General features: G+C 57.0%; 1 protein-coding gene across 4 annotated transcripts in view; it reads left to right on the forward strand.

Annotated features, from left to right (window-relative positions):
- Positions 1 to 24,073, forward strand: part of PTPRU (protein tyrosine phosphatase receptor type U) — a 78,007-nt gene that overhangs the window by 25,333 nt on the left and 28,601 nt on the right. For 2 of the 4 annotated variants that reach the window (XM_030038909.2, XM_030038910.2), the window contains exons 3-19: positions 757 to 1,028; positions 1,107 to 1,188; positions 1,906 to 2,021; positions 2,242 to 2,416; positions 3,033 to 3,326; positions 6,220 to 6,528; positions 10,331 to 10,440; positions 10,873 to 11,074; positions 11,941 to 12,043; positions 12,174 to 12,447; positions 14,207 to 14,243; positions 14,774 to 14,912; positions 17,315 to 17,344; positions 18,816 to 18,973; positions 21,304 to 21,494; positions 22,661 to 22,733; positions 23,757 to 23,833. In XM_030038909.2, the coding sequence (XP_029894769.1) occupies positions 757 to 1,028; positions 1,107 to 1,188; positions 1,906 to 2,021; positions 2,242 to 2,416; positions 3,033 to 3,326; positions 6,220 to 6,528; positions 10,331 to 10,440; positions 10,873 to 11,074; positions 11,941 to 12,043; positions 12,174 to 12,447; positions 14,207 to 14,243; positions 14,774 to 14,912; positions 17,315 to 17,344; positions 18,816 to 18,973; positions 21,304 to 21,494; positions 22,661 to 22,733; positions 23,757 to 23,833 (2,642 nt within the window). The remainder of the gene's footprint in view (positions 1 to 756; positions 1,029 to 1,106; positions 1,189 to 1,905; positions 2,022 to 2,241; positions 2,417 to 3,032; positions 3,327 to 6,219; positions 6,529 to 10,330; positions 10,441 to 10,872; positions 11,075 to 11,940; positions 12,044 to 12,173; positions 12,448 to 14,206; positions 14,244 to 14,773; positions 14,913 to 17,314; positions 17,345 to 18,815; positions 18,974 to 21,303; positions 21,495 to 22,660; positions 22,734 to 23,756; positions 23,834 to 24,073) is intronic. The other 2 variants (XM_030038911.2, XM_030038912.2) reach the window with 1 other exon arrangement.

Genomic DNA, 24,073 nt, shown 5'->3' on the forward strand with positions numbered 1-24,073 from the left:
TTTGAGATTTTCATCCTGCCTGCCCCATAATATGGCTTCAGGGTTGCACTGGGGCAAGCGCTGGGACTCCTGGTTTGTTGCTGGTGATTTTGGGTGATGGGAGGTGGGGTACCAGTGGCTGCCGGTGGTGGGGCAGGTGGGGAGCCGGGTCTGGGGCCAGTATCTTGGAGAGCCACTGTGCCAGCATCCCGGAGAGCCGTGGTGCTGCTGCTCATTAAGCCAGTGAGCGCTTTTTCCCCCCTGCGAGCGCCTGCTGAGCACAGTTTAAACTCGGCGACAACTGCGTGGTAAATGATACGAGGCGATGGGAATGGAAATTAAATGGCTGGGGCCCAGTTGGGGAGGGGAGTATTGATGCAGCCGAAGCTGTGAGCATTAAAGGAAAGCAGGCAGAGGGTCTCTGGTGGTATCAAAGCTCTTACCGACCCCGGTGTCCTGGGGGCCAGCTTATCCTGGAGGCAGTGAATGGGCCTGATCCTTCCCTGCTCGTCCAGTGGCCAGGTCCCATTTCGGTGCCCTGCTGCTGCTCAAATAGGCATCCGACACTGATTCCATCCTGGGTCCCTTGCTCCTGTCCTGCATGTCCCCATGGTCCGGCATGACAGGTACCCAGCTGGACCTGAGCATCGTTGCCGGGTCGTGCTCATCTTTGCAGTCCCGCATCCTCCACCTTCTCCATCCCTGCCAGCAAAGCTCAGGAGATACGGAGCAGGGGGATTACTCCACGCTTTCTCCCACTTCTCCCTCCTGCCGCAGGCTCCTACCTGATGGTGAACTCCTCGCAGCACACCCCAGGCCAGAAAGCTCACCTGCTTTTCCAGGCGCTGAGCGAGAATGACACCCACTGCCTCCAGTTCAGCTACTTCATGTACAGCCGGGACGGCCACAGCCCTGGCACCCTCAGCGCCTACGTCCGGGTGACGGGGGGCCCGGTGGGCAGCGCCGTCTGGAACGCCTCCGGCTCCCACGGCCGCCAGTGGCACCAGGCAGAGTTGGCCGTCAGCTTGTTCTGGCCCAGCGAGTACCAGGTGAGCCCCAGCAGACCCCCCGCCTTTGCATGACCCGGACCCCCCAGCAATGGGTGACCCCTTCATTTGGTGCCGCAGGTCCTCTTCGAGGCGGTGGTCTCCAGCGAGCGCAGGGGTTATCTTGGCTTGGATGACATTTTACTCTTGAATTATCCATGCTGTGAGTGTCAGGGGATGGGACACGAGGGTGGGTGGGTGGGTGGGTGGGTGCTGCTGAGCTGAGCTGGGCTGGGCAGCGGGGTACGGAGCTGGTGCCCATTGGGATGGTCCTGGGGAGAGCTGACGGACTAATGCCAGGGTGCAGTCTGGTGGCGCCTGGGTGTCCTGTTGTCACCTAGGCTGGTGGAGCTCCATCTCCTGGGTACCTCTGGGGCTCCTTTTTCCATCTCCATCACCACCAGCTCCAACGTTGCTTTAGTTTTTATAAAACCTTGCAGAAGCGCAGACTGAACATGTGGCCTGAGTGTCTCCATCAAGAGGGGCCACTTGTGCTGGTGGAGACCTGAAATCCCAGACTGTCCCAACACGTTGGCTGTTGGGGTTCACCCCCTATTTCTTCCAGGCTGGGGTAGGAGATCTGTCCTCCTCTATCAACCCCATAGCCCGTATCCGACACCAGTACTTGTGGGATGCTGGAGGGTAAGGCTGCATCCCTCCCTCGGACGCCGGCTGGTTGTACAGGGACAGATCCCTGACTCCGGTCTTGGGATTCTGCCCAGGATCTTCGCTGTGGGCTTGCTGGGGAGGGATCCTGGCTAAGCTGTGAGGATGGGGACCGAGCCCATCCTGAGCTTGGCTCTAGCCCCAGCATCCGAGGTGGGTTTTTGGACTGTGGCAGAATTTTTGCAGCAATACCGATGCTTGTGTCCCTCGGCAGCGAAAGCACCTCATTTCTCCCGCCTGGGTGATGTGGAGGTCAACGCGGGACAGAATGCCACCTTCCAGTGTGTGGCCGCTGGCAAGGCCGCCGAGGCCGAGCGGTTCCTCATGCAGGTGAGCAACGGCGGTGGTGAAACCAGCATCTCCACCGTCAACCCTGTGCATCGCTTCTGCAACGCCTCCATGCCTCCCCGTTAGGAGAAAACCCCTCTGGGCAGGGGGGAGAAGGGCAATCCCCCCTCCTTTTAAGCAAACATCATCTGGGGACGTGTTTGGTGGCTCTGGATGTCACGCCATGCCTCCTGGTGACGTCTTGTCTCTCCCCGTGGGGCAGAGGCAGAGCGGCGAGGTGGTCCCCGCCGCCTCTGTGAAGCACATCAGCCACCGGCGCTTCCTGGCCACCTTCCAGCTGGACGAGGTGTCCAAGGAGGAGCAGGACCTCTACCGCTGCGTCACCCAGTCCAGCCGCGGCTCGGGCGTCTCCAACTTCGCCGAGCTCATCGTGAAAGGTGGGTGACTTGGGTTTCTGGGTCGCGGATAGGCTCTTTCTACTCCGCTGTTTGCAGAGGAAGAGGAAGGTGGGATGCTCGGTGCGCTGGGATCGCGGTTTCTTGCTGTGAATGTGTTGCTACGTGCGGATGGTTCAGCACAAAACCAGGAAACTACATTTCTCGGTGGCCTTAGATCATTTGTTTTTGATTGCAGTAGGTGGGAATTAATTAATTATGGTGAAACTGTGCAGCACCACGCTGGGCAGTGTATCTTATAAAGATAATTAAGGTTTGATCAGATGAAACCCTGTTGCAGTGGTTAAAGCCTTGCTAAAAGCAATGGAGGGCATATGCGCGGGCCGAAGTTTAAAGACTGGATGGTGCCCTCCCATACTTCGGTGTCGGTCCCTACATCCTCTGGGCGGGGGGTCCAAGTTTGTCCCGTGCCCTGCAGCGCGAAGGTGGTGGGTTTGTTTGGGAAGAGATGTTATGAATGTCTCGACTGTAGCTAGTAAAAAATAAAATTGTGGTACCTTTGGTTGTGCCCATATTGGACTTGCTCCAGGGCTGGGGATGCTGTGGAGCTGCTTCTGGAGGGGGATGTTCCACCTGCCCCTCCTCCGCTCTTTTCCAGAGCCCCCCACACCCATCGCACCCCCCCAGCTGCTCCGGGCCGGTTCCACCTACCTCATCATCCAGCTCAACACCAACTCCATCATCGGCGACGGCCCCATCGTGCGCAAGGAGATCGAGTACCGCATGACCTCGGGGCCCTGGTCGGAGGTCCACGCCGTCAACATGCAGACCTACAAGCTCTGGCACTTGGATCCGGACACGGAGTACGAGATCAGCGTCCTGCTCACCCGGCCCGGTGAGGGGGGCACCGGCAAACCAGGGCCGCCCCTCATCAGCCGCACCAAGTGCGCAGGTGGGTCCCGCGGTGCATCCCGGCCGTCCCGGCTGGCCGTGAGCAAGGTCCCCTGCCACCACGAGCCCTGGGCAGGGAGCGCGGCTGGGGCTGGATGGGTGCTGAGGGCATTTGCTGGTGCGGTCCAGGAGCTTGAAACATTGGGCCTCCAACGGATCTGCCTTTAATTGACTTTTTAGTGGTTTTATGCAGCATCTTGGGAGGGACCGCTAATTAAATTCAATGCTGTGATCGTAGCCACAGGGTAGCAGGGTGCATGGGCGAGGCTGGATCCTGAGCCAACGCAATCAGCCTGTCGATCCAGCAATGTCCATCCAGCCTGAAAATGCCCTGACGGACGGTGGGTTTTTGCTGATCAGTCAGGAGCAGCCAGGCGCGACCTTGGTGCGGGAAAGCACAGCAATGGGTTGCACAGAGTTAGCAGCTGCCGCACGGCTGGTTTCTGTCCCTGGAGCCGAGCAAACGCCGGCAGGAGACGGCTGCTCCTCCTCCGCCGCAGCTGCAGGCTTGGGGCTGCATCCAGCTCAGGGCATCCCCAAATCTCAGGACCACTGTCCCTGAGGATGAGCCCCTTGGCTGTCCCTAGCAAGATTCCCATCTCGTTCCCTCCTCGGAGGGAGCTGTAGATTATTCTCCAGTGCATGGTTTTGAGCGGTCGGTGCCTCTAAAAATATCTCATCTAAAACTGCATTAATCCTCTGTCACACCGGAGGGGTGATGGCTTTGGCTGGGGGGGTCTGCTGCCTTCCCGTGCATGGCGATGACCTGGGGTAATTCAGGGCAAGCCCATCCCTGCCGAAGCCCCCTTGGGGCGTCCCCCAGGGAAGGGGGGAGCTGGGGTTTCTCTTTGCCAAAATGCCCACGGTGCAACCATGCTGCTGGTCGGGGGGGTCATGGGGGAAGACTTCTTCGGTGCCGTGGGGCTGCAGGGGAGCCTGTTTCCCTCGGGGGAGTCTGACTCCACATCCCTACGGGGGGGTGACCTGGGTTGGGGGACGTCCCTGGCTGTGTCGGGACTGGGACCGGGGGCTGGCGGCGGCGTTTCAGACGCTCCATGGCAACCGCCTTCCTGATGCCGGCATTTAACTGCTGGTAATTGAGCAAAGTCGAAGGCAGCGAGGCGGCGTGATGGAGGCACAGGCTTGTCACGCTGTGTTCACCCCGAGAACCGGCACCGCCGTGACGCCGGGCTGGGACCCTGCACAAGAAAAACCCCAACTCAACAAAAGTGGAGGTCCGCGCTGCTGAGCTGGGAGCGAGCCGGGAGCATCGTCCCACAGACAGGGACCAGTGGGCGCATCCTCCTTACACGTGGCAGGAGCGGAGCAGGGCACGGCCGCAGCCCCAGGGCTGTGGGGCATCCCCGGTGGCTTTGGCCGTGGCTGCGGAGAGCCCCACAAGCGGGGTCGGCCTCGGAGATGGGTGCACTCTGGTGTGCGTGGGGAGCAGCCGGTGCCGGCGCAGGGGTGGAGGGGGAGATGCAAACCCCGACCCAGGTCTCACAGTGAGGGGCTGGCAGCGGCTTTGCATCCCAGATTAATTTTCAGAGGCGCTGCAAGAAAGCCCAGGTTTCCGTATTTCCTTAAAGCCGATGATGGGTGCTGTTTCACACTCTCGGTGCCCTGTATTTAACTTCCTATTTGTATCGGGTTCAGGCTCCCCAATCTCTTCCCACGTGTCATAACGATGTATTTATCTCCCTGACTTCCCCTGGATCACGGTGGGTTTACAGACGGTGACACAGCTGCCCTTCCTCCACCTGAAAGGCGGCTGCAGTTGCATCCTCAGAACCTCGCCAGCCTGTCTGCCCAGCGCCGTGTGTCCCACGCTTTGTAGGATCTGACCTGGGAGGGGATCCTGGAAACCCCTTTGGAGCATTTAAATACACCGGAATAAAAAGAAGAGGGGGAGGTTGAAGCCTGGCACCACGCGGTGCTGCCTGGGGAGGTGTGGGGGCTCTTGGAGGCCCTGGGGGAAGGAGTGAGGAGAGGTCCCTGTGCCCTTGGCCACCCAGTGGGAGCGATGGCAGTGGGCATCGGGGCTGAGGTTGGGTGAGTTTTGGCAAAGCTGGATGCGGCAGCAGGTTAAAGCTGGGGTCCCTGCAGCATGGGGCTACGTGCCTGCGGCCATGCTTACCCCTTCCAAAACCAGCTGGGGCTTTGCCAGGGTCCCGTGAGGGCATCGGGACCTGCAGGAGCATCTGCTGAGGTTGCAAAAGCCTCTTGCAACCCCAAGCTGCTCCAACTCCTCTGCCGTGCAAATCCCAGGGGAATCACCTGGGGGCTCAGCTCTGGGACAGGATGGACAAAGACCCTCCTTCCCACCACCCTTAAGTATGGAAAGGAATTTATGGCCATTAAGCCAAACCACCTGTGTGCATGTGCTGTCCGCAAAGGAGCTCGGCTCAGTTAAATCTGACTTCTCCTGTTCAGGCCAATTAGAGCTAATTAAACTCTTTCCAGGTGATGGCACTTGGTCTTTGTCCTTTCAAGAGCCTGACACGGGCTCCATGAAAATGCGAGGGCTCCCATTGCACAGGCATATTTATCTGGTTGGTTGGGGCCGCTCCTGGCGTGGATGCTGCCGGTGCCCACTGTGGCTCTGCGCCGGCCGGGGCAGCGGGGTTGGTACCCGGCTTCACCTCCGCAGGGGCAGATGAGCCAACGGGGGCTGCTGTCCCTGCAGCGTTGGTGGCTTTGAGACCCGGTGACGTCCCCAGCCCTGTCTGCAGGGCAGCAGCATCCTGCGCTGGTCCCAGTTTTGGGGTCAGGGTTGCCCTCCGCACTCTCCTGTCGTGTTCCTGCGCTGTAAAAGGGCTTTCCCTGATAATACACATAAACCCACGAGATGTTTTGCTTCATTGCTCACTGTCCCCATCTCTCTTCCCCCACAGAGCCCATGCGGGCCCCCAAAGGCCTGGCTTTCTCTGAAATCCAGTCCAGACAGCTGACATTGCAGTGGGAGCCGCTGGGTTATAACCTGACTCGCTGTCACACCTACACCGTCTCACTCTGCTACCGCTATTTTGTGGGCACTGGCCACAACCAAACCTTCCGGGAGTGCGTGAAGATGGAGCGTAACACCAACCGCTACACCATCAAAAACCTGCTGCCCTACAAGAACATCCACGTCAAGCTCATCCTCTCCAACCCCGAGGGTCGCAAGGAAGGCAAGGAGGTGATATTCCAGACGGATGAGGATGGTGAGTCCTCTCAGGGAGGTGCATTGTCCCCCAAAATAGGAGACTCTGTGGCTGGTGAGCTGCCGGGGTGTTTCCCGTGGCACGGTGCACATCCGTGGCTCTTGGCCAGGGGTATGATGGGAATATCTCCTGTGGCCATCGTGCTAACGGGGAGGTGAAAAGGCTGTTGTAGCCCCAGGGCTGTAGAAGGGGAGGCGAGGGAAAGGGGCAGTGGTGGTGGCTGGGGAAGGGAAATGCTGGGAGCGGCTTGGGGGGTGGAGAGGACTGGATGGGGATGTCACTGCAGAAACACTGCCCTTGTCCTTTGAGTGAAGCGTTTTAGCCATGCCTGGTCTGGCGGAGGGTGCGAGAGTTGGCTGATGCCTGGCTCGTCCCAGCACGAGTTGTCCTCGCTCATCCCTTAGTGTGGAACGAAAGCCTAGCAGCGATAATAATAACGATTAAAGCAGCTAACGCTTTATGCCTAGGTAACATCTTTTATCTGCTCGGTCACTGATTAATTTGGCATTGCTACATTTCTGGGAGAGTGCTGTTAACCAGAGCCTGGTGCAGCTTTGCTCAGCTTCCCCAATGCTCTTCCCTGATGAAGTTTGCTCTTAGGTGGGTTCGGGTTGTGCAAACGAGCTCTGTGGATGAGTGTGTGTTGACAAGGGGTGTCTGGCCCTGGTTATTTGCCAGCAACATTGCTCCTGAACAGCTGAGCTGTTTCTCTTCTCCCTGTCCTGGCTGTGCCCCAGGGTTGGGTCCCTGCCACTGGCACCCGAGCGGGGCCGACATCCTCGCTGGAGGCTCCAGTGTTGCTCCAGGACTCCTGGGTTTGGCATCTCTTGCTCCTGCCCAGCCCTTCCCTGAGGATGTCCTGGAGCTGCAGCCACCAGAGAGGTCTCCCAGGTCTGGCCTTACCCTGCACCGCGGTCCCCGGCTGCGGCTCTCCATCGGCAGAGTGCTTGGGTCATTTTGGGCTCTGGAGACCCAGTGAACATGGCAGGAGGTACAGGGCAGAGCCGGCTCCGTGTCTCCAGTGCCACCCATCAGCGATGGGCCACATCCAGGGCTGGCAGTGCCCGCTAACGACTCCCTCCGCTCATCCCATCCTCTTCGCTGCCCCATCAGCATCTCCTCCGCATGCTGTGACAACTCGGCTGCCTTTGAGGACCACTGGGCAGCCCCCAAAAGCTGCTGCTCTGTTGGCTGGTCCTGCGACCAGTGGGGTGAGGGGGTCTCATCCTGGTCCGCGGACGGCAGCAGCGGTGGGGGCTTGCGTGGGGTCCAAGGAGCCGCTGCGCCCCGGGGTGGGTGCTGGGTGCTGAGTGTGGCCAGAGCATCCTTAGCTCTCGCAGAGTCACTGGCACTGTTAAGCAAGAACGTAATTAATCTCCGAAGCACTTTTTAGCATCAAGAATCGGCGATTATGGGGGAAGAATTGATAATTGTAAAGGATCTGGCCAGCTCCAGACCCCCTGGATGACCCCCGAGTAGAAGCCTGCTGTGAAACCCCTCTGCATGGGACTCATCTTGATTTGGGACGCACCAAAATGTGTGGCTTTTGTGTGTGTGTTGCTCATCGCTCCCATTTCCCAGGCTTGAAAGCAAAACCTGCAGAGCTGGAGCAGAGCCGGGAGGGTTTCTGGGTCCTATTTTCATCTCTAAAGCATAAATTTGGCACCTTTCTCTGCACATCAGCACTTTCCCAGTATCCCCAACCCTGAGCCTGCCTGACCGGGGGCACCCAGCTTCATGCTCCTGATGGTTTATTTTCTGGCTATAATTGCTTCAGCTGTTCTCACTGTGCTGTGACTGCTCCAGCTGTTTTCTTATTGAATATTAATACAGGAGCTCCAGATGTCTTTTTGCTATACCGTAATCACTCCAGCTGCTTTCCCCTATGGCTTGATTAACGGGGGCTCGCGGCTTCCCTCTTGGATTGAACTTGGGGCAGCGTATACATTCGGTCTCGGGTGGGATCGATTGATGGATATCCACCTATGGATATATTGCAGATATTACACACAGGCTTGGCCCAGGATCTCCCTGCTTGCTTGGGGGGTAATGACGATTTGAGCTTCTAGAAGTGGGTGACGAGCACCTGCCTGTGCAGTTAAGCCAAGGTGGCGAAGGCTTGTTAATAATAGGACCCTTGATTGTGCTTTATTTTGGCAGGAGGCCAGCTTTGGTTGCAGCATCCACTGGTGTGGCACTGGGCCTTGTCTGGTGGGGAGCCTTGGTGTGGGCTGCAAAGCTGCACCCCCCCCCCCATCCCAAGTGGTAAACGCTGGTTTTGGGCTGGAAAACCCTTTTCTGGGACATTACTAACTGGGCCAAACCAAGGGTGTTGCTCACAGCATCCCTCTTGGACCCTGGGCGAAGTCCTGCTGGCTCCTGGATGCGTGGGCAGGACAGGGAGAGAAGAGGGTGCTGGATCTATAGGTTGCCCAGTTGGTGTTTAAGTGCCCCATATAGATCCAGAGGAGGTCAGGAATGTGTTGGTGACCCACAGCTGGAGATTTTGGTCTATGTCTGCACGAAACGATGAGACTCGATCCCAGGTGCCTGTGGAAATATCATTGCAGCGTGTTGGTGCTGCGGGGAGGTGTGCGTGGGGAGCCAGTTCTCTCCCTTGCAGGCAGGGTGCATGCAGTGCCAGCCAGAATAAGTATATATAAATGCATAAATAAATATATATGATGTCTATGGATGGCAGAAGGGTATACGCACACCTGGGAGCCATTGTGCGCTTCTGCCGGTCTCAACCTGGTGCACACACAAACGCTTTGTGCCCATACCTGTATATATAAAAACATATAGGCTATATATATAAAAATATCTATAGAGACACACACATTCTTGCCCTAAAGGTTTCCATAATTCCCGTGAATTTAATAAGTGCCTTGTGTACACATGTAGGACATGGCGCCTCTGATTAAATTAACTTGTAAATCAAGTGGAAATTGTGTATTTGCATGGTGGGAAGCGCGCGGAAGGCGATCCCTCTCTCTCGGCCCCGTAATTAGATCAGAACAAAAGCTGCAAAAAAAGAAAAATAGAGGGGAAGAGCTGATGTCCCTCTGCAACAAGAGGGTGCGTGTTTCGGGTGCTCAAGCCTGCAGCAGAGGATGCTGCTGGTGAGTCGTGGTCTTTGCTGAGCCATCACCTCTCCTGTCGTCCTCGCTGACCCCCTTGGGTCAAGAAATCCATGGTAAAGAAGCGAATATCGATCCCAGTGCTGTTGATCGCTGTTATTGTTTGCGGTTATTATTTTTGTTGGTGTTAATTAGAGGGGAAGGCTGGGGCATGTCAAGCTTGCCTGCAGATGAGGGAAGCTCGCCGGGGGGAGCACCGGCAATGTCTCCCAAGGATGCTGGTGGCTCTGGGGTGGGGATTTGGGTTCCATGGGAAAAGGGAATTTTTTTTTTTTCTTTACTCGCACTGGTGAACTCAGGCGAGCTCTGCTGGTAACGGTGTGCGGGGGCTTGCTGCTGTGCTGTCAGAAACTGGATGCAATGCCAGAAACAGTACCTGTGGGGTTTGTGCCATGGCATTGGGACCCCCCTGCCCCATGGCAAAGTGTCACCAGTGGGCCCGGGAGTGCAGTGGGAGCATTGTTGCCTTGGGGAGCATCTCCCTGGGGAGCCACCAGCCTCATCTGGTGGCATGTGCTGGAGCTGGGTGACGTGGCAGAGGGGATGCGGTGGCTTGGTTATGGGGGAGAGCTGCTGCAGGCGTCTGGAGGGGTTTCCCGGAGGATTTCTCCTTCCGGCTGCGTTGCTTGCCTCATCCGAGCACGTCCCCTTTCCTTCCCCAGTGCCCGGCGGCATCGCCTCAGAGTCCCTCACCTTCACTCCGCTGGAGGACATGATATTTCTGAAGTGGGAGGAACCGGTGGAGCCCAACGGCCTCATCACGCAGTACGAGGTAGGTCCTGTCCGGCTGCGGCACCCGCAGGGCACCCACGGGGACACAGGAGGGTCCCATCGCGGGGGGGGGGTGCAGTGGGGGGCATCTGGGGCAACTGCTGCTTTCGGTCGTGGGGATTAAGGGCGGCTGCAGCGTTACTTCTGCCCCCGAGCCCTTTGTTTGGAGCACAGATCCAGCCTGTGTTCATCCTCCTGCTAGCAGGGTCTGTCTCTGCTGGGGAGTCCTGCTTTTGGGGTCACCGGTATTACTCAGCAACAGTTTTTCTGATAAACCTCTGCTTTTGATTTACCCCAAAAAGCATCTGCCTTCCAGACTGCCCCCATGACCATCCGCTCCTCTGAATTCATCCCTTTAAACCCTTCGCTGCCTGGATCCGGGGTCTCTCCCCTCTCCCGTGGCTGCTGGTGATGCTCTGCCCTCTCCCTGCAGATCAGCTACCAGAGCATCGAGTCCTCTGACCCAGCGGTCAACGTGCCGGGCCCGCGGCGCACCGTCTCCAAACTACGCAACGAGACCTACCACGTCTTCTCCAACCTCCACCCCGGCACCACCTACCTCTTCTCGGTCCGGGCCCGCACCGGCAAGGGTTTTGGCCAGACGGCACTCACTGAGATCACCACCAACATCTCCGGTAGGTTCCCTTGGGCTCCACGCCTGGTGCTGAGGCTTCTCCTCTGCACAGGTATACGATGGGAATGCTGGAGTCTCTGGTGCGCTCCCGTGGATTTTGGCGACTGGATGCTGCTATCGAAAGATGCAGTTGGTGGTGGCAGCCGTGCTGTGAGCCCCCCAAACCCATCAGCTGGGCTGAGTGTGGGTCTCTGACTGGGGAGTCCAGCCAGCCCGGCACACCGTTGCTGTCTAAGCTATCAGCGTACAAGCGAGGGTTTAACTGGGCTTCGTTAATAAGCCTTGCGGTACTTGGGGCTGTTTGCTTGTGTCCGTGGCATCACTATTAACTGCAGCAAATGGGCTGAGATGAGCCTAATGGGGGCACCGAAACTGCAAAGCAGCGCGAGCTGGACCCCAGTGGCTGCTAGTGATGGCTTTGGGACCACAGGGATGTTCTGGGAACGATGGGGATCCCCCACCTTTGTCTGTGGGTGCTGCTGGGCTGGCTTGGGCATGCTGCCTGGCTGGGATGCTCACGCTGTGCCGGCAGTTCAGAGCAGTGCTGTCCCCCGGGTGCATCTGGAGGCTGGAGCGTTTGGGTCCTGCCGAGGTTGGATCCTGCTCCCATCTCCTCCCCTCTGCCAAACGGGCGTTGATAACCTCCCCTCGGCGCACACCCACGGGTCCTCTCCCAGCTATAACGCTTGTTCAAGCCCTTGAGGGGTTTTCTTTATTTGGAATAATTCACATTACACCATTCAGCAACGCCTTGCCATGGGCAAGGCTGCACTTGCCTCAGTTTCCCCCCCTGAGCAGGGGGCAGCCCCGGTGCATCCCTAGGGACCAGGACTCACCCCTGCCCGCTCTCTCCTGCTCCCTTTGCAGCTCCTACCTTCGACTACGGGGACATGCCGTCGCCGCTGAGCGAGTCGGAGAGCACCATCACGGTGCTGCTGCGGCCGGCGCAGGGCAGAGGGGCTCCCATCAGGTAGGTTGGGGCTGCGTGAGGGCGAGACCCCCACAAAGGGGGTGACACGGCATGGATGGTGGGGACAAGCACCAAGGGAAGGGCAGGACCATCCTTTTTACAAAGCTAACCTATGCCTTGCCCTTACCAGCACCTACCAGGTCATTGTAGAAGAAGACCGGCCCAAGAAGCTCAAGCGGGAGCTGGGTGGGCAGGAGTGCTTCCCGGTGCCACTCACCTTCGATGATGCTGTGTCCCGTGGTTCTGTACACTACTTTGGGGCTGAGCTGCCCGCCAGCAGCCTCACTGAAGCCAAACCCTTCACTGTGGGGGACAACCAGACCTACAGTGGCTACTGGAACCCACCATTGGAGCCCAAGAAGGCATATCTCATCTACTTCCAAGCCATGAGCAACCTCAAAGGGGTGAGTAGCTGTGGGACCCCGCTCCAACTGGTGGGGTGTCTGGGGTCCTAGTTGGACCATGCAGGAGCCCAGCTGGGGTCTAGGTGGGGGTCAGAAAAAATGGGACTTGTTTTAGATCCCCCTCCCTTGGGCCCCCGCTCTGGGCTCACCCCCAGAGTCCTTCCCGCGGGGAGCTGGTGCTCTGGGCCACCCTTACAGCACATCGGGATCACGGATGGGTGCCCTCCTTCTTCCCAGCACCCCTGGGCTGTGCTTGTCCCTCTCCGGGTGCCGATGCCAGGGGTGGAGGAGCCCAACCTCCGCCACCCACTGCAGTACCGGCCAGGACCCCAACCAGCACCGGTGCAGGGGAGACCACCTTCCCGGGGCTAATCCTGGGGTGGAAAAGGACCATTTGGGCAGCAAGAGCTGTGTGCGTGTTACTGGGACCCACTGCCGACACAGCGGTTGCTGCAGAGAGCTCCTGGGAAGCTGCCGAGTTCCCGGGCTGCCCTCTCCCTGCCTGCTGCTGCCTGTTCTCTCGGCGAAGCCTTAACAGTCCCACTCTGGCAGCAACCCTTGCATCCCCCCGGGCTGATTTCCTTCAAGTCACCAGCGGGACCACCGGGACCCCCTGGGGATGCTTCTTGGCTTCACCTCCTCCAACAACTCCCATCCAACCCGGGGGAGGATGAGCTGTGAAAGCGAAGCAGAAGGACTGCGGCAGCATCCTCATCCTGCACCGCTCCTTCTTGCTGGAAAGGTGCTGGTTTTTGAATCCTTTCTTTCTCTCCTGGATCGTTCACACCTCACTGAGTTGTAATTAGAGCTGAAACGGACAGGGAGGATCTCGGCTCTGGCTTGCTTGGGCACTGCTGGATAATAACTGGTAGCTGACGCTGTTTTATAGCCTTCCTGCTGGGAGGCAATGGATTTGTCCTGGCTGCCGTCAGACGTCATGAAAAAGCTGGATCCCAGCTTGGTTTTTTGTGGTTTTTGTGCCAGATGGAGCAAGAAGCAGGAGAAACAAGAGCTGGTGGCCTCGGGGAGAGCGGTGTCAGAGCCGGCCCTGCCCTAGGCACGCTGCGTGGGCCGGTCTCGGTCCAAGGGCAGATGGAGCAACGTTGCCAGCACTGGTGTCCTGAGGGGCTGGAGGATGCTTGGGGAAGAAGGCAATCCTGCCAAAATGGTGCTTTTTCTTTTGCAACAGAAATTGGATGCATGGAAAGATGGAATATTTTAGCTGAACCCATCCCTAAAGATGCGAATGCTAAAACTGTTGGAGACCTGAGCTGGAAGCCCTCATGGCAACCTTGGGAGCACGTGCAGAGCACCGGGGCTGGGGCTTGAAAACTTTCTTTGCTGAAAAAAACCCCATGAAGCTCTGAATGATGACCTGGGAGTGTTTTAGCTGTTGCTGGTGATGCGCTGGTGATCTGCAGCTCAGCTGGGTCTGCTGGGTCCCTCTTTCGATGATCCTGAGCTTTGCTGTTGCCTCTGTGCCAGGAGCGATGGCCTCGGCTAAACTTGGGGATGCTGGTTTAGGGGATGCTGGGGACAGATCGTTCAGCAGCAGCTCTTGGTGTGTGTGTTCCCAGGAGCTCCTTTGGCTCAGCAGCAGGTGCTGCAGCACAAATTGCCTGCAAACTCCCTCGATTTGTGGGTCAAAGCACCAACGGGGACCAGCCTTGCGTCCTCCCAGCCTCGCTCAGAGTGGGAGTGGGGAGCGGAGCCACGAGGATGCTCATCTGACACTGACTCCCCTTTTTTTCCTCCGTAGGAAACCCGGCTGAACTGTGTCCGGATCGCTCGCAAAGGTGAGCCCTCCCTTTCCCAGCCGGCGTGATCCCGCCGAGGCTGCGGACCCGAACCTGCGGCTGCTCCGGCGGTCGGGGCCGTGCCGGTGGGTGTCGTTACCAGCGCTGGCGGCGGTCGGGGTGCGCGCGATGGTTTATTACAGCCCCATCCCGCGCTCTTGTTGCCCACTTTTTGTTGGTGCCTGGGTTTTTCCCTTGGTTGAGTTTTTCCTCTTAATGCTGGTATCGTGGTGGCGGTGGGAGGCTGGAGTCGGTGGTGCTGGATGCTGAATCCAGGGATGGACAAGCTTACGTTGGGCATGATGAAAGGTGGCACAAAGGGACCGTCTCGCCCCACGGGAACCGAGAGAGGGACTCGCCCACGGTCATAGTGTGGCACTGCAGAGCCCCGTAACATCTCGGTGGAATAAAATGTGTTCAAGGAGCAATGTGCATCCTATGGGACAAATCCCAGTGTTCTCCTATCTGATGTTGCCAACCCTTCTGGAGCTGAGCCTTGACCCCTCCTGCCTGTCCTTGTCCCCTGGCAGCTGCCTGCAAAGAGAGCAAGCGTCCCCTCGAGGTGTCGCAGCACTCGGAGGAGATGGGCCTGATCCTGGGGATCTGTGCTGGAGGGCTCATCGTTCTGATTATCCTCCTGGGAGCCATCATCATCGTCATTCGGAAAGGGTAAGGAGACCCGGTGTCGCGGCTGGTGCCTCCATCCATCCCCTCCTCCCAGCTCAGCCCTTCTCCACCACCCCAGCACTAACTGGGAGTTACTGGTGGTGATAGTGCTGGGCAGACTCCAAACCCTCCCTCAAGCTGTGCCTCCATGTGCTCATGCATCCCACCAGGCACAGTGCCTTCCTTGCTCTGTGACACCAGGCATGTCAGGAGGCACTGGGGACCAAGGAGCAAAGTCCTGGGGACATCCCTTTGCCCTCAGGGCTCTGGAGCTTTGTTCCACTGTCCCTCTCCCCCATGTTTTTCAGTCTTTTGTCTCTTTTTCTCTGCATTGATGGAAATGCTTCTGGCCAAGATCAGGCTCAGAGGAGCCCTGGGCAGGCGCTGAGCCCGGCTGTCCCCATCCTGTGAGCTCTCCCCCTGCTAAGAGCAGCCGGGGGACCCCAGGGCATGCAGCCCTGTACCCCTCCAGCCCAAAATTAGAAAACTCAACTTAATCTGCACTGAGATATTGTCTCTGGGCTTCCCCACTGCCTTGGCCAGCCCAGGGCTGGATCTGTCCAAGTGACCGTTGCTGTCTGGGGTCTGGCCGTGCTGGTACCCTGCCGTCGGGGTGGATTAGGGATGGGGCTGTGTACGGTTCTCTCGCAACGAGCTGGCGTTCCCAGAGACGGGGAGGAGGGGAAGGCATTTTCGCTATCGCCCCTCTGCCGAGCCCCCCTGAGATGGCAGGTGAGCGCCCAGCACCAGGGGGGGAGCAGAGCCCCAGGGGTGTTTGGTTCTGGGGTGGTGGCTGGAAAAAAAACTCCACCCATGGCTCTTGCCTGGAAAACAGAGTGGTGTGTCATGCTGAAATACCTGGGCAGACTCTGGCTCTTGTCCTGGGCTCTGGTTTCTCGAGACCATTGGGAGGGCAGCATCCCCCCTTCCTCTGGAGCCGGGCAGGGGGCTGCCCATGGCTGCCCATCCTGGGATGCCGATGCTCAGACCATCCTGCATCTTCCTGGGCTTGTTTTAATGGGGAACCACTGAGCTTCTGACGAAACGTGAGCAATTCTTGGCTGAGAGCCTTCAGCTGGCTCCGAGTCATTAAAATTTGGGTGCATGCGGGAGGGGAGGTTTTCCCAGGGCTGGTGGTCCCTGGGGACCCCCAAACTGCTCTCCCACCCGCACCGGGGTCCCTGCTTTCTGGTGAGCTGAGCGCAGCCAGCATGGATGCGGCCATGGCCATCACGGTGGGGTGGGAGGGAGGAGGGCAAGGGCTTTTCGGGACACTCATCCCCGGGAGCACTAGGGCTGCGGCCGCTGCTTTTCGCTTGGGTGCAGCTCCCTGGAAAGCGGCTTCTTACCGTGTGGGGCTCGAGGCAGGCGCCGAGCCGGAGTGGGGCTCTCAAAGCAGGAGAGAAAGGGCAGCAATTAAACGCCTTCCCTGTGCAGGGCTCGGGATGATGGGAGGAAAGTACGTTAACAGCCAGGGGGGAGAGAAAAATAGCAGGGCACAGCCTCAGCCCATGTAAATCTGCAAAGCTCTTTATGGCTTCGTTTGCCCTGAAAAGATTCTTGCTGATTTACACCAGCTGGAAAAGCAAGGCTGTAGTATTCCTGTACACTGTGAGGGGTGCAGGACTGGCTCGTGGCTCCCCGCCTGCTGTTGCTGTGGGCTGGTGCCCGTGCATACGGCATCGGATCTGTCCCTGATGCAACAAATACCGGCAGTGTCGATGTGTTTTCAGGAGTGATGCTGTGGGTGGGAAGCCACGAGTGCGGCTGCTGTATTGCCGGTGCTGCGGGGCAGGAGGAAGAGGAGGAGCAGCTTTGCTTCAGCATCCTGGGGTGAACCTGTTGAAGGACAAACCAGGGCCACAAATCAGACCCGGTGCTGGGTGCCCTGAGTTTGGGGCTGTTGGGAAGCTGGGATGAGCTCATAAATCTCCTCCGGAGTGTTTTGCTGTTGGAAAAACACTGATGTGGTGGAATGGGAATGTACACCTGGAATACGCTCGCCCCTAATAAACAGTGAGCTGGAAGCTCAACTTCCCAACCCCATCTCTCCCGCTGGGGTTGCCTGGCCCCTAACCGGCTCCCCAGGGGATGCCCTACATTTTGGACACATCTGCTGTTCAGTCTTAAAAATAGTGGAATAACCCCTTGGACAAGGGTACTATGGACACCCCACCGCCAGTGCGGGGATTATAGTCACCCTGCGAGCCGGTGCTTGGGCTCTGCTGCTGGGATGCTGGCTCCTGTCTGGAGTAAATAACCTACAGATGCAGAAAGGGAGCCAGGTTTCTTTACGGTGCATTTAATTTTCCGGCAGCTGAGTTGCCCCGTAACCCCCCTTCCCTATGCTGGAGAAAAGCTGCTTATGCAATTTCTGCTGTTCTCTTTGTTTGCACGCTTGCCAGGAGGAACTACTATTCTTATTCCTATTACCCGTAAGTAATTGTCATTCTCCCTCTCCTTTGCCCTTCCTCCCTGCTGCCCCCCTTGCCCTGCTGCTCCAACAAGTCCTTTTCTCTGCTGAGTACATTTTAAGGGCCTCTTTGGCTCGGGGAAAATAATGCTGCCGAGCTCGTTAGAGACTGAAAGCAGCGTAAAGGGGAAGGGTCAGCGACTCCAGGTTGAATTCTGAATTTTGGCAGCGTCTTGCAGTGTCCCGGCCCCACCAAGATGCCGACATGGGCTCAGATCTCCTGTGCATCCTTCCGTGGTTTAATCCCTGCTCTGACTGCTTGGGAGCCTGATACTGCCGCTCAAAACCACTCAGTCAGGTTTTTTTGCCTAAATGTCTCAAATCTGGGGTGTGAGGTTCTGTTCCAGTGAGAGCTCCTGGACTTTCCCAGCATCTTTGTTAGGTGCCTAATGGGGACCTTGCATGGGGGTAGAAAAAGCCTCCCCAGTGGGTGCTGAGCACATGTGCAGTCAGGGGGTCCAGCCCATCCCTTGGGATGGATTTGGCCCCTTGGGATGGTTTTAGAATCATAGAATGTTTTGGGTTGGAAGGGACCTTTAAAGGTCATCTAGTCCAACCCCCCTACCATGAGCAGGGACATCTCCAACTAGATCAGTTGCTCAGAGCCCTGTCCAATCTGACCTTGAATGTTTCCAGGGATGGGGAATCTAGCACATCTCTGGGCAACCTGTTCCAGTGTCTCACCACCCTTGTCGTAAAAAATTTCTTCCCTATATCTAGTCTAAATCTCCCCTCCTCTAGTTTAAAACCATTACCCCTTGTCCTATAGCTACAGGCCCTATAAAAGAGTCTGTCCCCATCTGTTGTATAAGTCCCCTTTAAGTACTGAAAAGCAGCAATAAGGTCTCCCTGGAGCCTTCTCTTCTCCAGACTGAACAAGCCCAACTCTCTCAGCCTTTTCTCACAGGAGAGGTGCTCCAGCCCTCTGATCATTTTTGTGGTCTCCTCTGGACCCACTCCAACAGGTCCTTGTCCTTCTTCTACTTCGTGCAGCACGGTGATGCACTTGGTGTGTTGGATGGTCCATGTTGCAGTGGAGTGGTGTGGGGTGATGGGTGGGTAACACCTGGAGAAACAGGGCTGGGGGAGAGCTGGGGCTCTCCTGTGCAATGCCAGCTGGCCGGGGAAAGCCTTCACTTGCATAAGGAGCGCTCCCGGCTGTTCCAGCCATTGGGCACTTTGGGGAGGGGACACGAGGGGACATTGAGGATGAGCAGCTGGAGTTGCTGCAGCCAGCGAGGGATGATCCTTGTGGGGCTGTGACTGGCTTGGAGCACGAGAAGACAAAAGCGTGCTGACCGGTGGTGGAAATATCTGTCCTGCTCCCTGAAATAATCCGAGCCCGGTAGCTTTGGGGGAATCTTACGGCACCGTTGGGTCAGCCCTGCTTGTGTGCACTTCTTCCCCCTCCTCCCCTTTGCCTCCCCCTGCAGAAAACCTGTCAACATGACCAAAGCGACCATTAACTACCGTCATGAGAAGACGCACATGATGAGTGCCATCGACAGGAGCTTCACCGACCAGAGCACGCTGCAGGAGGACGAGCGCCTGGGGCTCTCCTTCATGGACACCCACAACTACGGCAACCGAGGTAAGGATGGGGAACCGCGGCATCCTCCCCACTCCCATCCAGCTGCAGCAAGGGTCCCCGATAATCCCTAAATATCCTGGAAACAGCTGAAATATTTATCTAAGCCTCAGTAGCAGGTATTGCATCTATTTTAGCCCAATGTGTGTAGCACGTTGCAGGCTTTTCCTTGCCCTGTGTAAACCTCCAAGGGCATTGATCTAATTGGTATCTGTAGTAGCTTTTATTATCATCCGGGCTTTGCTGAAGGAAAAACACTTGTGGGTGGCTTGAGATGGGTCTCTGCATCAACACCTCTCGAAGCAGAGATATGAGCTTGTGGCTGGGAGGGTTGAGGCCATTTGTGGGCTCACACACTGGCTGCAGCACCCCAAAGCTGTGTGAACCCCAACTCTTCCCTTACGCTGAGGTTGAAAGCTTTGCACCAGCCTTCACCCAGCACACCCGGCATGGCTCTGCTCCGCGGTGTTCTGCATTGCCCTGGGCTTCGAAGGGTTAAAGAGCCACTGCGTTCACATCAGAGGGAGACTGATAATTTAACACCCACTGGAGTATGCATCTCCGTGCTGATTTAGTTGTAAAATAACTCGTTGGATGCCCCAGTTTCAACCATATGCTAATAACATCTGTTACAGTAACTTCAAGATGCTGCTTACACACGGCTCTTCTCCACCGGCTGCGGGATTAATACGCTTCCTGGCATTGTCTCACGGATAATAGAACCCCAGAGGGCAAACTTTCCCTCCTCTTAATACATCTAGCTAGGTGTATTATTTTTCGGTTACTGTCCTCGAAACCCTCAAAGGCTGGTGGGTCTCTGAGTGGGCTAAGCTGGGGCTGCTGGTCCTTGGTTTCTTTAGGGAAGGGGGCTGTGGGGCCGGATCCTGCTCCCACCTGCTTGCTTGCTCTGCTGCTGGCTGCTCCTCATTCCTCTGCTTGGTAGAGGGTGGAGGAGGAGATGTGAGGAGCTTGGGCTGTCTGCCACAGCTGGGGACAGCTGTGGCCACCCCCTGCCTACAAGCATCATTAATTAATGAAGGTAGATGAACAGGCTCCTCCATGACTGGCTGGGGGCTGTTCCCCGCCATGCCTCAGTTTCCTTTGCATTTAAAAAAAAGTCATTAATCCTTCTCACAGAAACCGGAGCAGGTCCTCAGCGTGTGGCTGTGCGGAGCTGTTGGCACCTCGCAAACGCCTGCAATTAATTTCTCATTAAACCCAGTGGCCGGCACGCCCGTCAGCTGTGCCACGGGGTGTAATGTGGCCCTCCTGTGTTGTCCCATTGGTTCAACCACATGTTGGCAGCCTGAAAGGGAGATGGTTCTGGTTGCAAAAAGGTTGGAGCATCGTCTCCTCGGGGGCTGCAATGCCCAATGGAGACCCTGCTCTGTGCATGTGCTGCACCCGTGTTGCACACATATTGCACCCACGCTGCACCCATGTTGCACGGGCAGCCGGGAAGTGCAGGCAGGGAGTGAGGGGCTGCTCCTTGCATTCGAGCAGACCAAAAAAACAAGCCTGGGAGCTTTGTGAACGAGATGGCAAGGGTGGTTTTTAGAAGTGTTGTTAGGGGAAACCGCATCCAGGATGCACCGTGTTGGTAAGCTGCTTCCCAGCAGCGTGTAGACGGCGTTCCAGGGTGCTGCAGGATCCGTGCCTGCCGCTGCAGGATCCGTGCCTGCCACATCTCTTGGCAGTAGCAGAGAGCATTGGGTTTTGTGCAAACCCAGATTAAAGGATCCGGTGTGGGACCTTGCCCTGACAAATGCAGGCAAGGTCTTAGTCTGGCTCTGCTGGTAATTACACAGCAAAGGCATAAACCAGGTAAATACTGCATAAACTCCCCCATTAAACAGCAGCGAGCTCCATTTGTGTCAGTGCTAGGAGTAAGGAGCCGGTATCTAGCAGCGAGGGAAATTAACTGTTAAGCTGGGCTGGAGACTTTGGCAATGCGATTTTTTGAGTCAGGACTTTGTGTGAATATTTGGGCACGTAGCTCTTACTTGTCTGCCTGGGAGTTAATTGCTCCAATCGATGGGAAATAAGCTCATTAACCCCCTTAAGATCTTGCCCGCTGATTTCCAAGAGATCTGCTGTGGTCCTAAAAGGCTGCAATAGGCATTTTCAGCTTTGTGGTGTAGGACGAGCTGCAGAGAGCGCAGGGTGGGTCTGGACTGCTTGTGGTCCCCAGAGAGAGACCGGCTGCAGCAACAGCATTTCCCGCGGATGTTTCCAGGTGCCCTCTCATCCCTCCGTGGGTGCGAGGAGGTGATGGGGATGCGGTCCAAGGCTTTGCTCCCCTGACAGCCCTGGTTCTCCCTCCCCTTCTGCAGGCGACCAGCGCAGCAGCGTGGTCAATGAGTCCAGCAGCCTGCTGGGGGGCTCCCCCCGCCGCCAGTGCGGCCGCAAAGGGTCCCCATATCACACCGGGCAGCTCCATCCTGCTGTGCGGGTGGCGGATCTCCTCCAGCATATCAACCAGATGAAGACGGCAGAAGGCTACGGCTTCAAGCAGGAGTACGAGGTGAGAGCATCTTGTGCTGGCGTCGCGGGGAGGGCGGGAGGTAGGATGGACGAGGTGGCATGGGTAGGACCCGTGTGCAAGGAGAAGATGCTCCGGACCTGAACCTGCAGTGCTCTGGACAGCAGGAGGGGCGTCCCTGGGTCTGGATCAAACCTCTGGTCCCGACAGCTCAGGATTTAATGGTCATCTTGAACAGCTCCCCAAGATGAGCCAGACCAGCTCTGCCCACCAGCCTGCACCTCTCTTGTCTGCAGTGCGTCATCCCACCTTTCCCGCAGGGGCTGGGGATGCTTCTCCCTTTCTCAGGTCCTCCTGGGCACGACGCTGTCGTGTTCTTCTGCTCTCCAACATGCTTGTCCTGTGATAAGCATGGACAAGCAAATCCTCTACAATCTGGCAGTTCCCAAGACCGTGGAACCTGAGGGAGAGGACGCAGGAGAGGGTGATCGCAGGGGGAGGGAAGTCCCCCCCCCAAGGGTCGTTGGCCGCATCGTGCCCATCCCACCTCATTGGGCTGGAGTGTTTGTAACGGAGAGCGCTATTCTGCACGCCTCTGCTGCAGTGCACCCAGTGGGGTTAATTTCCCGACGACTTGGTGTCCCACAGGTCTGGCGATTGAAATTTCCCAGTGAAATTACTGTTTAATGCTTAGTTGTTTCAAGTGTGGGAGTGGTTCCCCCCCCCCCCCCTTTCATGTATTGGACAAACCAGGGCTTGCTATAATCATTAGTGCTCCTTGAAAAGCTGCTGTATGTTCTTGGAACTAGTCATTTGAAAGCACTCAGATATTATGGGAGGGGAGAAAACATGTAATTTCCTTCCACTTTCCTCCTCTTACGCCAATCTATGAATGTTACTGTTATTACACACAAACCTATTCTGTGCTGGGGAGAGAAAGGGACTAGGGAGGTTTAGAAAAAAAAACCACAACCAACCCTGGAAAAAAACCAGGCAGTCTATAATTTACTGGAAAATGGGGCATTTTGTGGATGAAACAGAAGTGTGTAGCTGGCAGAGCGTGCTATGGAGATGGAGCTGGGGCTGCAAGACCCAGGTGTTGGGGTGGAGGGACCAACCTGCCTGCCCTGCTCCCTAGTGAGGTTGTGGGGCTGGGGGGGGCCCCACAGACCTGCCCTCGGGTCGTGATGCCCATCCTTCCCTTACAGAGCTTCTTTGAAGGCTGGGATGCTTCGAAGAAGAAAGACAAGACCAAAGGGAGACAGGATCATGTGTCAACATGTAAGTGCCTTTAGCAAAGGCTTAGACACCCGGAACAGCTTGAAAAACCTTCTAAAGGGCTTTGGGGGCTTTTTTTGGTAGGTGTGCGGTCCATGGCAAGGAATAAACTGGTGGGGTTTGGTTGGTCAAGGGCAGCAGAAAGGCCCTTGCTCAGTGTGGGGGTCCCAGCCTGAGAGCTCCTGTTGGACATCGGACACCAGAACAAATAGGAGTGCTGGAGCTGGATAACTCTTGAGGATGGGACATCTTGGGGTGATGATAACATCACCATGATATTCAGGGTGGTGCTGGAAGGTCCCGGATAACCTGGAGTGTGTTTTCTTGTATGGACCTACGAGAAACTGCAGCCCTTCCCTAGGGAGCTTCTCATGTGGACATGCAGGATGAGACAAAGGGGTTAAATGATGAGTTTTTAGGACAGAAGATTGGGGAAGGGCTTGACCCCACCAGAGAGAGGATGCTCCTCACCAATTCCCTCCAGTCAGCGTGGCACGGCCCCCTTGCTCCCTGCTGCATCTCCTGTGACGTTCCTGCAGGGATGGAGACACCAAGCCTGGCGCTTCAGGAGCTCTGGTGTTCTCCGCCTTCCGCGTCCTTTGTGCGCAGCTTCATCCCTTTTACTCCAGCATTGTCCGGGGCCCCAGGTGGACACCGAAGGTTGGACAGAGCTTTCCACTCACCTCTCTGGGCTCTGGCCATCCTGGTGCCCTGCCAGGGCAGACGGCAGGGTGCTGGAGGGTGGGTACCCTCTGTCTTTGGCAGGACTGGGTAGAGTTCAGGGGGATGCCATGCTGAAAGCTGCTCGCCCGTGTCCCTGCTGGTCTAAACCACCGTCTTTGGAAAGACCTCCACCAGCTTATATTTATTGCTCCTGAATATGTCCCACCTGCCTGCATTTTGCAGATTCCCAGTGCAAAATGATTGCAAAGGGTGCCTGGGAGCCCTGGGACCTGGTGGGTGATGCACCATCCCTGTGCTTACCCACCCCAGGCCCTGATAGTCCCTTCTCCACTTGCTCTCCAGATGACCGTCACCGAGTGAAGCTGCACCCACTGCTGGGTGATCCCAACTCAGATTACATCAACGCCAACTACATCGATGTAAGTGGGGACGGCGCCTGTCTCCCTGGGGGGTCTGGGCTGGAACAGGAGCATCCTGTGGACCCTGTGGACTGTCAGGGTCTGTCCAGCAGCGCTTGGAGGAGCTTAGACAGCCCAGGATGGGCTGATCTGTGCATCCCTGAGACACGCCATGAAGAGCCTGCCTGATTTATTTATGCTCATCAGCAATTTCTGCTTGCTGTGTCTCTCCCTTCTCTGCTCCGCTCTGTCCCTCTTTTC

Source organism: Aquila chrysaetos, chromosome 16 (assembly GCF_900496995.4).
Source record: "Aquila chrysaetos chrysaetos chromosome 16, bAquChr1.4, whole genome shotgun sequence".
NCBI classification, from domain to species: domain Eukaryota; kingdom Metazoa; phylum Chordata; class Aves; order Accipitriformes; family Accipitridae; genus Aquila; species Aquila chrysaetos.